The 14602-nt window shown below is 32.3% G+C and overlaps 1 protein-coding gene across 4 annotated transcripts in view; it reads left to right on the top strand.

Moving 5' to 3' along the window:
• Window positions 1-14602, top strand: part of RNF130 (ring finger protein 130) — a 123362-nt gene that overhangs the window by 51612 nt on the left and 57148 nt on the right. For all 4 annotated transcript variants that reach the window (XM_074292354.1, XM_074292356.1, XM_074292353.1 and 1 more), the window contains exon 3: window positions 12559-12809. In XM_074292354.1, the coding sequence (XP_074148455.1) occupies window positions 12559-12809 (251 nt within the window). The remainder of the gene's footprint in view (window positions 1-12558; window positions 12810-14602) is intronic.

Below are 14602 nucleotides of genomic sequence, written 5' to 3' on the forward strand. Positions count from 1 at the left end.
CCAACAATGTATTAGTGTGGCAGTTTTCACACATCCCCTCCAACATTTAACATTATCTTTTCTTGTCATGTTAGCCAATCTCAGAGATGTGAGGTAGTACTTCAAAGTTTTTTTCTAATGAATAGTGATTTAGTCCTTTTTAAAAATATGACTAGAAATGGCTTTAATTTCTTCATATGAAAATTTTCTCTTCATAATTAAAAATTTTTAATTTGAATCACTTCTCTATATAATTTAGAAATGTTGGTTGTAATATCCACCCCCAACCCCCAGCTTTCTGCTTCCTGTCTAATCTTGGTGGCATTGGCTTTGTTTAAAACTTTTAAAATGTAGTGTAACCAAAATTATTCATTTTGCATTTCATAACATTTTTTAGTTTTTCTTTGGTCATAAATTTGGAAGAAACATTTTGGGTTTTTTGTCTTTTGTTTTATTTTATTTATTAAATATTTTCCCCAGTTATAGTCAAAACAAATTTTTTTTACATTTATTTTTTTAATTTTTGAGTTTTGGGTTCTCTCCCTTAAACCCACCCACAATTAAGAAACCACAAGTTATGCAAAACATTTTCATAAAAGTCAAGTTGTAAAAGAAAACATAGATCTCCCATCCTAATGAAAATTAAAAATCTTAAGAAAAATTAAGTTTAAAAAAAAGAGAAAATGCTTCAATCTGTATTCAGACCCAATCATTTCCTTCTCTGGGTATTGATAGGATTTTTCATAAATCCTTCAGAGTAGTCATGAATGATTGTACTATTACTGAGAATAGAAAAGTCATTTACAATTGGTCATCTCAGAACATTGTTACTTTGTATACAGTACCTTTTACTTTGCTTTAGTTCATGGACGACTTTCCAGGTGTTTTTTTTTTTTTCTTCTGAAAGTATTCTGCTCATCATTTTCCATAGAACAATAATCATCAACACAAACACATACCACAGTTTACTGAGCCATTCACAAATTGATGGGCATTCCCTAAATTTCCAATTTTTTTGCTCAGAGAACTTCTATGAATATTTCTTGTACAGATAAGTCATTTTCTTTTTTTTCCTCCAAATTTTTTTTTTTGGTATTCATGCCTAATAGTAATGTTGTTATGTCAAAGGATGTACATGAATTTATAGTTGTTTGGGCACAGATCTTTTTTTTTTTTTTTTTTAATCATTTATCAACTGGGGCATGGCTCTTATTTTTTATAAATTTGACTCAGTTCCCTCTATATTTGAGAAATGAGACCTTATTCTCTCTTTCCTTTCATCCTGTCCCTCCTGAATAGTGTTTTGGTGCCGTCCATTCCTTCCCCCAATATGCCTTCTCTTTTATCATTCCCCCCCTCTTCCACCTCCTATTTTCTTGCATGGATTTCTACACCCCTATTCAGTATTATGTTATTTTCTCTTTGAGCCAATTCTGATGAGAGTAAGATTCACTCACAGAGGGGACACTTTTAAAAATTAGTTGGATATCAATTTTCAAGATGTTTTAAAGAGAGAATATTCCCATACCATAGAATAGCTGTATTTATCTGTACTATCCTTTCCATCACTACAAACACCAGCCTACCAAAAATAGAGAAAACTTTTTAAAAGAGCATTTTAATTAATTGACCAAAAGGTATAGCAAATGTAAGATCTCATTTTATCTATTATTTGTGTATTTTAAAAGTCTATTTGATTAGATATAAAATATAACTTCAAAGATTACCTTAAATAAAAAGAACCACAGATATGCTCAAATAATACCAAAGTCTATGACAGGTGTGATGAGGAAGACAACCTGCAGAGAATTAACACTAAACAAGTTATAAAACAGGAAGACATATGCTCAACTAAGGGGTTTGCCAATGTCGCAGAGGTTCTCATGCAGAGCCCAAACAGAAGGATTCTTTGTTTATAATGACATTTTCCCCACATACTCCGATTAGCAGATGATTATTAAATTGTTATCATGCCTCAAATAGCCATTGTAATTAAAGAATTACAAAATTCCATGGGACCCAATTGGAAGATCACCTAGACCAAGAATTACCTGAACGAGAATTATTTTTAAACTATTCCTAACAAGTGGTCAACCACTCTCTGCTTGAATTCCTCCAAGTGATGAGGTTTACCATCTCATTCAATTAGATTTTTTTTTTTATATTGAACAGGAATCTCTCTACCATATTTACCCATTATCTTTCTTCTGAAGATTGAATATCCCCAATTCTTTCAACCAAACATCATAAAACATAGTTTTGAGTCTTCTTATTGTCATCTTTGTCCTTTTCTGACCACTCTCCTTCCTAAAATGTGTTGTCTAGAACTGAAGACCATTTTTTTAAAAATAGTTTTTATTTACCAGATATATGCATGGGTATTTTTACAACATTGACAATTACCAAACCTTTTGTTCCAATTTTTCCTGTCCTTCCCCTCCCCCCCAGATGGCAGGTTGACCAATACATGTTAAATATGTTAGAGTATAAATTAAATACAATATATGTATACATGGCCAAACATATATACATTTTGCTGTACAAAAAGAATCAGACTTTGAAATGGTGTACTATTAGCCTGTGAAGGAAATCAAAAACACAGGCGGACAAAAATAGAGGGATTGGGAATTCTATGTAGTGGTTCATAATCATCTACTAGAGTTCTTTTGCTGGGTGTAGCTGGTTCAGTTCATTACTGCTCTATTGGAACTGATTTGGTTCATCTCATTATTGAAAATAGCCACCTCCATCAGAATTGATCTTCATATAGTATTGTTGCTGAACATCATTTTCAATATAAGTTTCACCAAGACTGAGTACAGAATACAAAATACCTTTTTCAACCCATCCGTGTTAGATGATTTTAAGGCCCTTGCTTAAAATATATCTTTTTTAGGGAACTCATTATATAGCATCCCTTTCTACTTTTGGATAGCTCTAAAAATTGCTAGAAAATTCATTGGCTCATAGATTTAGAATTAGATGGAAGTTTGGTTTATATTTAGCCAAAATCTGTCAACCTTTTACTTCCTCTCCTCCCTCTCCATTATTGTTACTAAGATATGCCCTCTGAAGGTAAAAAGAATGATCACTTGGTCTTGCATATGAGTCTTAAAATATTAGACAATATTATCTTTGCCCTTCAGGGCAAGCTGTCAGAGAATTTTAGCAATGGCTAAACATCACTTTAATGAATTAGAAACAAAAAAGTCATTGGCTATAGGTCATCTGTTTTGCTCTATTGAGCTAATGAACTTTTTATTTTGGTGAATGTTAATAAAACATTCTTACTAAGGAGCAATCCTGCAAGAACCTGTTTAATCTTTTTATTACTAAAATTATCATAGAAATTCTAATTACAAAACTGTCATATCTTAATGTAAGAATTGAAAAAATTTCTTTATGGTGACTCAGATATGTTAGATCATAATGGTTTTAATTGTACACATAAAATTTTACTTTGTAATGTTTCTAAGTATTTCATTCTTATAGCCACAAAAGCTAACCATTTCCAGTCTACATTAAAATTATAATTTTAATTATATTTTCATTATATGACTTAGTGAGCCCTTTACAAAACCTTCATAGGGTGTTGAATTAATTACCTTTTATTCCTTCTTTTCATCAGAATTAAGAAAGAATCTATATAACTATTATTTTCTAAGCTGAATCACTGTGAAACAGACCATTTTACTTCTATCAGAGCAGCTAATAGTATTGATGATTTATATTATTGTAATCTGTGGAAGTATAGATACACTCTGTCATAACTCCTTGATTCCTGATTGTCTTGTTTTTAAATTTTTTTATTATTTATTAAACTTTTTATAAAACATATGTGTGGGTAATTTATCAGCATTGACCCTTGCAAAACTTTCTATTCCAAATTTTTCCTTCCTTCTCTCCACAACCTCCCCTAGATGGCAGGTAGTCCCACACATGTTAAATATGTTAAATCCAATATATGTATACATATTAATACAGTTATTTTGCTGCAAAAGAAAAATCAGATCTAGAAAGAAAAAAACCTGAGAAGGAAAACAAAATGCAAGCAAACATCAACAGAAAGCATGAAAATGCTGTGTTGTGGTCCACACTGAGTTCCTACAGGCCTCTCTCTGGGTATATATGGCTTGCTTCATCACTGAACAATTGGAACTGTTTTGAATTATCTCAATGTTGAAGAAAGCCACATCCATCAGAATATGATCATCATGTAGTCTTATTGTTGCCATGTACAATGATCTCCTGGTTCTTCTCATTTCACTTAGCATCAATTCGTGTAAATCTCTCCAGTCCTCTCTGAAGTCATCCTGCTGGTTGTTTCTTATACAATAATAATATTTCATAACAATCATATACTATAACTTATTCAGCCATTCTCCAACTAATGGGCATCCACTCAGTTTCCAGTTTCTTGCCACTACAAAGAGGGCTGCACAAACATTTTTGCACATGTGGGTCTCTTTCCCTCCTTTGGGATATAATCCTAGTTAGAAGTACTGCTGGATCACAGGGTATGCAAAATTTGATAATTTTTTGAGCATAATTCCAAATTGCTCTCCAGAGTGGTTAGATCCAATCACAGTTCCACCAACAGTGTACCTGATTCTCTTCTTTTAAAGTTGCAGATTGAATCATACTGAGTTAAATTTTCCTTTCCTGAAGGTGCAGTATCCCATCTCACTTTTATGATCAGCCCATTATAAAATGATGAATTAAATGGTTTAAAACATCATTTTGTTTTGTGAGGGGTCATAAAGGAAAAGTTGTCTTGGAATTAATTGCACCATTCTTTGAATTTGCATATGTAGATGTGGGAATCATCTGCATAAAGATGACAGGTGATTCAGTGAGAATTAATAAGTTCATCAAGTGAGAGATTATGGAGAAAAGAGGATGCTACCCAGAGCGTTGGGATGCATCCATGGTTAGTCAGTGTGACATGGATGATGATGATTCATTTAGAGAAATTTTGAGTAGTTAGAAATGTGGGAAGAAAACTAAAAGTAGTGTCATGAAAACCTAGTGGGGAAAAAATGATCAGCAGTGTCAAATGCTGTGGAAAAAGCAAATTAAGAACTTCTTGGGGCAGCTAGGTGCACAGTAGATAGAGCACCAGCCTTGAATTCAGGAGGACCTGAAACACTTCAACACTTAAGTTCAAACACTTAACACTTCCTAGCTATGTGACCTTGGGCAAGTCACTTAACCCCAGCCTGGGCGGGGAGGGGGAATTAAGAACTTCTTAATAATTGTGGAGAAAAGTTGTGATGAGATCAGAAGCTAGTTTATAGAGGATTTAGGTAACAGAACAGGTAATAAATTGATTTGTTCAAATTTTATTCTTAAAAACTTGGAAGAAACTTGATTTGGGACCTGATTTTGACTAGTAAGGAAAAGCTAGTTGCCCATAGTATAATTGATCTGAGTCCTATGGAAAAGTGGCCACATTATAATTAAAAAATTAATTAAAAGAAAAGAGCCAAGTCCATTCATATGAAAAATTTTAATCAACCTTAAAGTTCTATAAAGGTTCTTGTAAATCTAAAAAAATACACAATTGCTATCATTATTGTTATTATGATTATTCTGATTCTTTGTAGATTGTATTTTGTTCCATGTTTGACAGCTATGGAATACCACTAAAAGAATATTCATGTTAAGACATTGGTTTTTGTGCTTGGGAGCATTTAAATATAATTAAACTTTTTTCTTGATTCTGAAAATTAATATTTGTACAATATATTAAACACTTAACACTTAAAAAAAGCAAATGACTTCATTTTTATTATAAAGTAACACAAAAAATCAGAATAACAGCTAAATTAACCATTCCCGACATTAACAGCAAAGAGGTCTGCTGTCTTCTTCCTCAGGGCATTCATCTAGAAATAGGACTTGACAACCTCCCAACACTGCTTAAATATGATGAGTAATATTCATTTCTGGTGATTCACGTGTGTACAGATGATAGTTCTGTAAGCAGTCTAGAAAATATTACTAAAGATACCTTAGGCAAGATACTAAATACCCTACTGGCATAAGTGGTGTTTTCTATACACTACTATAATATATATAGTATACAAGTATACTTATACACTGTGTACAAGGCAATGGCTTGGAAAGAGAAAGGCAGATTAGGGAAGTTAGCAACCTAACTCAGAAAGTGTTTTTAAAAAAAAAAAAAAAAAGGAAAAGTGGCCACACTATCTTAGAATTAAGGACAGATGAGAAAAAAATCTCCATAGACTTCTGCCTTGGGTTAAAAAATAATAATAAAATTGTTGTACGTTCATTGTAGGTCCCAAAAAGGAATTTTCCTTATAACAGATCATTTGACTTAGCTCAGAGACACTTAGTTACGTTACTTGTCCAAGATTTGAAAGAACAGTATTTCAGAGACAGGACCAAACCTAGCTCTTCTTAGCTGTTAGACTGGCTCTCTGTCCTGAGATACAGAAAAAAAAAAAAAATTTAATTAAATGTTTATTAACAGTTCACTATTGAAAATTAACTAACAACTAGTTTGTTATAACTTACTAAACTTGCTTAGTAACTATCAACAACTATGATTTTTCAGTCATTCTAAATCCTCATGAAATTTTTGTATATTTTCTTCTCATTCACTTTTCCACTTATATTGTTATAATTAGTGAAGTTTTTTTGAAACTTTTATTGATGTATCTTAGAATTAAATGCAAATTATAGATACATTTACAGATTATTCCTGCTTCATGAGAGTTCTCTTATAGTAAAACAAAATAGATAAGTAAAATAAACATTATAGTGACCTCTCCGAAAATGCGTACCACATTTCTTATCTGTAGACCCATACCTCTTTTTTTAATGAACAGAAATATATTTTTCTCCTTTTCCCCCTTCCATTGAAAAAGAAAAAAAATTCTTTTAACAGATATGCATAGTCGAGCAAAACAAACTTTTCCAGTGATTTTACACAAAAATATGTGTATTTTCTTCTGCATTCCAGTTCCATCACTTGTCTTAATAGACAGCATGTTTCATCATCAGTCATCTGGAATTATGAATGATTTTCATATTAATCATAGCTTTAAAATTGTTTTTTAACACTGTTCTTGTCTTTATAGAAATTGTTCTGCTTCTTTTTACTTTTTTAGTTTATGGAAGTCTTCAAGTTATTAATTTTCATAAGAGTGATGTTATTGTATAAATAGTTGTATTTCTGTTCACTGCAAATCAATTCATAGAAATCTTTCCATGTCTTTTTCTTCTTTCTTATATCACAACATATTCAGCCATTCCTCAAATGTTGTTTATCTTATTAATTTCCAATTTTGACACCACAAAAAGAGCTTATATACATATATGCATACATATGTGTGTATAGATATATGTATATACTTTTGTATATAAAAGAACTTTTCCTCTCTTTGATCTCTTTTCAGAATAGACCTTAGTAATGGTATAGTTAAGAAAGAGGATATGTACTGTTTAGAAACTTTTTTGTAGATGATTCCAAATTGCTACCAATGGTACATCAATGTGCCTATTTCCTTACAGGCCCTCCAAAATTTATCTTCTCCTTTTTGTCATCTTTTACAAGGATGTGAGAAGGTATCCCAGAATTGCTTTAATTTGCATTTATCTAGTTAGTAATGATTTGAAGCATTTTTTCCTATGACTCGTGTGTGTGTGTGTGTGTGTGTGTATGTATGTGTGTTTGTGTATCTGAATTGCCTGTTCATATCCATAGGCTATTTATCAATTAGGAAATGCTTTTATTCTTATAAATTTGAAATTTTGAATTGAGACTTTGCCAGAGAAACCTGCTACAAAAATGTTTTGTTTAGTTAATTCTTATTAAATTCTTATTCTTATTAAATACTATATTTAAAGACTATACAGAGGGCTATAAAGTACAAGATATCTGTTCCATCGTCCATAAAGCTACCAGAGTAAATTTTTCTAAAGACAGGTCACTTCATTAATCCATAACTTGGGACAGCTAGGTGGCGCAGTGGATAGAGCACCAGCCCTGAATTCAGGAGGACCTGAGTTCAAATTTGGTCTCAGACACGTAACACTTCCTAGCTGTGTGACCCTGGGCAAGTCACTTAACCCCAGCCTCAGAGGGAAAAAAAATTAATCCATAACTTTAATGGTTCCCTATCACCTTCAAGATCAGTTAAAAAGTTCTTTGGCATGAAAGCTCTTCATAACTGACCTTTTCTTTCTTTTCTAGGTATCTTGTACTTTATAGCCCTCTGTATAGTCTTATGATCCAGCTACACTGATCCGAATGTTCAAAGTGTTTTGAACAAGATGTTCTGTCATCCTTCCCAATGCCTTTGTATTAGCTATCCTCCAAACCTACAATGACCTCCTTTATCTCTTAGATTCCCTAGCTTGCTTTAAGACTCAGATGAAATCCCACCTTCTATAGGAGGCTTTCCTCACTCCCCAGGGCTACTACTGTTTTTCCCTCTTAGGTTATCTTCTATTTACTCTCTATGTATTTCATACACACATTGTTTTTTTCATGCTGTCTGCCATTAGGATCTGAGTTTCTTTAGGACAAAGGACTGTTTTTTTAACTCTGTATTCAGATATATGAATTTGCCCATCCCCCAAACGGAAGCCCTTCCATGTCTCAAAACAATTCAATACATGGGTGAAGTGTAAAATATATATCTTCATTTTGTGCATTTAATCCATCGCCTCTCTACTAAGAAGGGCCAGACATGTTTCATCATCAATCTTTTAAGGTCATGATTAATATACGTTGACCAAAGTTCTGAAGCCTTTCGGAGCTGTTATACTCTAATTGTAATCATCAACTTCCTGCAAAGATGGCTGCTTGGATAGACAGATTACCCATGCATAATTATTCCAAAAAAACCTGAAATTCGCATCAGACTATAATATCAGGAAATCTAGTAGGAGACTGAAGCAGGTTTTTTTTTTTTTCTTTTTTTTTTTTTTTTTTTTTTTTCTATCCCTGAATTGCACAAAAAAGCAGTCAAAAAACTATAGCCAGTAGGAAAAGGGGCTGATAGCAAAGTCAACATTAGCACTAGCAAATGAGCCACCAATCTCCCAATGCTGAGAGGCCTGAGACATATATAATTTACAAGATTCTCTTTCTAGAGACAGCAAGTGGGGATAGCACTTCACCCTAAGAAAACCCAAGAATGGAAACCTTAGAAGTAAAGTATAGTAGCAGTAACCATAGTGGTACAGTAGTGTACAGACTTATTCATTACAATCTGAATTCTCTAGCACTCTTTTCTGAGACATAATATAGAGCCCTGAAGATACAATGCTCTGAACCTCTCAGAGATCCAGAATAATATAATCAGAGAACCAGAATGAGATAAAGTAGGGATTCCTATCCAATCCAAAAGCAAAGCAGAAGATGGAACTTGATTCTTGTATAAAAGTTCAGTTCTAAACTAAACTAGAGTGAACTAAAGAAGATATTGACTAGAACAAAAATTATTATAGATTCTAGAGATCATCCTATTATCTATATTTTAATGGAATTTTTCTTTGTATCTCTTGCTGCTGGACTTTGTTGATAATATATAGAAATGCTGATGATATATTTGGATTTATTTTGTATCCTGCAAGTTTGCTAAAGTTATTGTTTCTAATCATTTTTAATTAATTCTCTGCCATTCTCCAAGTATGTCATGCCATTTGCAAAGAATGATAATTTTTTGTTTCCTCATTACCTACTCTTAATTCCTTTAATTCCTTTTTTTTCTCTTATTGCTAAAGCTAACATTTCTGTTACGGTATTGAACAGTAGTGGTTATAATGGACAACCTTGTAAACTGTGAGCATTGTTTTTTTGTTTTGTTTTGTTTCTCTTCCCAGATTATTTTTACCTTGTGAATACAATCCTTCCTTTGCAACAACAACAACAAAATTCGGTTCTGCACATATATTTTGTATCTAGGATATACTATAAGATATTTAATATGTATGGGAATGCCTGCCATCTAGGGGAGGGGGTGGAGGGAAGGAGGGGAAAAACTTGGAACAGGGAGTACAAGGGATAATGTAAAAAAAATTTTTTTTTACCTATGCATATGTACTGTCAAAGAAAATGTTATAATTATAAAAATTAATTAAAAAAATAATGGACAACCTTGTTTCACACCTGGTCTTACTGGGAATGCTTCTAGTTTGTTCCCATTACATATGATGCCTGCTGATGGTTTTTGATAGATCCTTCTAATCAAAAATTTTAAAGAAAACTCAGTTTATTACTATGCTCTCTAGACATCATCCTAAAAGAGAGTAACAACTCCAAGTAAAGACTCAAAACAAAAAATGGTTTTCTGCAAAGATAAATACCCAAAAGAAATGAAGTAAAAGCTTTTGGAAAAGAAGAATTGAAAGTTTAAAAGAGAAAGTGGTGAACTTTATTCAAGTAACAGACTCCCTGAAAATGAATATAGACCAGATAGAATAATTAATTCCGTGAGGCAGTAAGAAATATTGAAGAAAATCAAAAGACTGAAAACAAAAGAATCTAATATCTTAATTTTTAAAATAGCCACTTGGGAAACATCTAAGAAAGACAACTTGTAAATCAATCATTGGTCTCTTTTAAACTCATAATTTTTCATGAAACCATAAATAAAAACTGCATATTAAAACTTGAGGACAAAGTGAAAATAGAAAGAATCCACCAATCACCTCCTGAAAGAATCTTCAAAAGGAAAAGTCCCAGTGTCAAAGTCAAAATGCAGAGCAACTTTGTCAAAGAAATATCCAGAAATAAATAGTTTTAAGTAAAACTATAGTTAGCATCACATAAAATCTGGTAGCTTTAAACCTAAGTGAGAAGAGATGTGGGGATCCAATATTCTAAAAGGCAAAAAGATGCTGGCTTTTTACAATAAAAAATAACTTACCCTGCAAATCTGAGCTTAATTCTATTAGGGCAAAATGGGTCTTTAATGGAATTGAAGACTTTCCAAGAATTTCTGTTAAAAGAACCAGAGCTGAGTAGGAAGATTGAAATACAAATGTAAGAGTCAAGGTGATTTCAGAACAATCTGTTTGATGTTATGCTAACATTCTGAGAAGAGAATAATCAAGTGTCTCTTCAAAGAATATTAAGAAAATAAATAAAAATGGCAGTCTTGGCAAATAGACTGATTATGCTTTTTGGGGGAAAAGTACAAAGAATATAAAGTGTACATCATTGTATTTCTTTTTGACTATACATATTTGTTGCAAGATCTTTGTTTTTGTTTTTGTTTTTCAGTTAGAGGACAAATGAGAGGAAACAAATTTTTAATTAATTGAAAAAATTAAAAATTTAAGTATTTGGAGTAATTTGGAGTTTCTTGTTGAAGTCTTGATGGGAGGCTGATGAAGCCTATGGACCTATTTTCAGAATATTTTTTAATGCATAAAATAAAATACATAAGATATAAAAGGAGACTAATTGTATTAAGATACAGTTATGGGGTTTTTTAAGTTCATAAGTTTCAGGTTAAGAATCCTTGGTATCTTGACTTTTATTTGGTATAAGAGAACAGAACTAAGATCAGTAAATGAGTTACAAATAATTAGATCTCAGGTCAACATAAGGTAATAAATGCTTCCTAACAATTAGAATCATGCTTTCAGCAGAGTAAATTACCCATTGCTGTTAGGTGTTGCAGATGTGGAAGATTGATTGCTACATGTTGAAGATTATTTAGAGGAGATGTCTGGTCGAGTTTTGGTTGTACTAAATGTTCTCTGAGGTCCCTTCCTATTTTGATATTTTGTGATTCTATCTTGGAATAATAATTCTCCTAAAACTGGGCCATGATTCTAGAAGTTCATGATAGTTTGGCTTCACAGTTCAGTTAAGAAGAGTTTTCTTAATGATCAACAGGATGATTTCAGAAAGACCTGAAGAGACTTACATGAACTTCTGCTAAGTGAAGTAAATAGAACCAAGAGAACATTGGACACAGCAACAAGATTATGTAATGATCAATCCTGATGGACATGGCTCTTTTCAACAGTTTGGGCGGGGGGGGGGGGGGGTGTTCCAAGCCAATTCCAATAGACTTGTGATGGAGAGGGCCATCTGCACCCAGAAAGAGGACTGTATACTATGATAAATGTTGAAATATGTATAGAAGAATTGCATGCTGGATCATTGTCTAGCACAGTGGTTTGGAGAGAAGAAAGGGAAAAAAATTTGGAAGGTTGAATGTTAAAAACTGTCTTCATATATATTTTGGGGAAAAATGCTATTAAAAATTCAGAAATTTTTTTTTTTAATTTAAAAAGAAGAGTTTCCTGGATGAGTTCAGTGTTCTATACCTTCCATGGAATTTATTAGTCTGAAGTTTCTAACTACTCTTCCTGTCTATGCTTTCAGTCTCTTTGGTAGGAAATATAAATTTACCTCTTGATAATAGAATACACTAATCACAGTTTCAGTTCTTTTGAATATTTAATTGAAATTTTAAACCCTAAAGGGTGACAGCAAATGACAGAGTAATTTTAATTCCTCCTATTTACTTTATAATGATGTTGAATCTAGATGTCAGCTTACTGACACATCTTTTCATATTGCAGGAACTGGAGATATTGTTGCTGTGATGATTACAGAATTGAGGGGTAAGGACATTTTGAGTTATCTGGAGAAGAACATCTCTGTACAAATGACAATAGCTGTTGGAACTCGTATACCAGCAAAGAACTTCAGCCGTGGTTCTCTAGTCTTCGTGTCAATATCCTTTATTGTTTTGATGATTATTTCTTCAGCGTGGCTGATATTTTACTTCATACAGAAGATCAGGTACACAAATGCCCGGGATAGGAACCAGGTAAGCTGTCAATTCTCTACAAGACTAATGCTTGAGAGCAGTCGTCAATGTAAACATGTTATGTGACAAAGAATACTTAATTTTTTTATTTTTGTTTTTAAACTTAAAAACTAGGTTCTAATAGTTCTGGTTATGTAACTGAAAAAAATTCAAAATCAACCTTTTTAAAGGATGCTGTTACTTAAAAAGAAATATTTCAATAAATTAGAATTGATAATGGTTACTGATTCACTTCTGGAAGAAAATAGTTTGATTCTTAATTAGAACTTATCTTCATTTTAATCTTTGAGTTCCATGAGTTCATCAGTGTGAGAATTTCACTTCACCAGTGCACACTGCAGGTTCTGAATACATAAATCATCTTTCTGAATTTTGACCAAAAACTCCATTACTTGGTGGCCAATATTTTGAAAATGAACCTCATTGAATTTAGGATCTTCCATAGATTAGACATACTACCTCTTTGAGCCTACAGTCAAAGCCTTTCTGGCTTGATGGGACTTTTAAGAGTTTGCTTTTCAATGTCATAACCCTTAAGAACTCAAGATCACTTTTATCTCACAGTAATATATGGAAGTAGGATTAGTGCAGAGATAGATAGATGAATGGATTGATCTTACAAATTAACACATCTAGAAAAGTGCTCTGACAATTTTTTGTCATTCCTCATCTAAATTATGTTACAATTTACATAAGTTTGTTATCATTTTTAATGCTATTTAGTCAACAAAGGATTAGAAAATAAATCCTAATGTCTGTGAAAACAAATACTGAACAAGCATTTCTCACTCAGTATTGAATATTGGTGTTGGTGGGAGCAGCTAGATGGTGCAGTGGATAGAGCACCAGCCCTGAATTCAGGAGGAGCCGAGTTCAAATCTGGTCTCAGACACTTAACACTTCCTAGCTGTGTGTGGGCAAAGTCACTTAACCCCAGCCTTAGGGGAGGAAAAAAAAAGAATATTGGTATTGATCTTCTTTGAAATATTATTCCACACTAGAAATTATTTGGAAAGAGAAACATTTGTTGCTACAGACTGACAAATAAATTTGCCTTCCTTATTAAGTAAAGCCTATAAATTCCTTCAGAGGCCCACAAAAAATACCTTTGTGCCTAGAAAAATGCCCAGTAATTGGGTTATTTATCTGTGACTTTTATCATTGTGGATAATTCCTGGTGTAGAGATTTTCTTAGTTGATGAAGATGTTTTAAAGTCAAGCATTTATTTTATTTTTAAAATAAGTTTTTATTAGTATTTTTTTTTTTACAATGCCTTGATTTTTCCCTTGTATCCTCCTCTAAGAGAGCCATCCCTTTTTACAAAGATTTTTTTTAAAGGAAAAGAAAGAACAGAAAAAATTTCAGCAAAACAATCTATTAATACATTGAAAAAATTTTAACATTGTATGTAATGTTCCTCACCCATAGACTTTTGTTAAAGGATGAACAAGTCATCTTATCATATTTCTTCTTTGTAACCAACCTTGTTTTTTATAATTTAACAGCATTCATTTTTTATTGCTTTGTAGTTCTTTCCATTTATATCATTGTAGTCACTGTGTACATTTTCCCCTAGTTCTGCTTACTTCATTCTGCATAAGTTTATATAGATCTATTCATATTTCTCTGTATTTATATTATTTCTTAAAGAACAGTAATTTTTTTTTTCCATTCAGTTACTGCAGTTTATTTAGCCTAATTCATGGACATAATGATACAGATTTTTTTTTAAACCATTCTATATCATTTATAATCTAAAGAGGTACTGAGAAATTAAATGACTTCTCCATGG

Source organism: Sminthopsis crassicaudata, chromosome 2 (genome assembly GCF_048593235.1).
Source record: "Sminthopsis crassicaudata isolate SCR6 chromosome 2, ASM4859323v1, whole genome shotgun sequence".
Taxonomy (NCBI): Eukaryota; Metazoa; Chordata; class Mammalia; order Dasyuromorphia; family Dasyuridae; genus Sminthopsis; species Sminthopsis crassicaudata.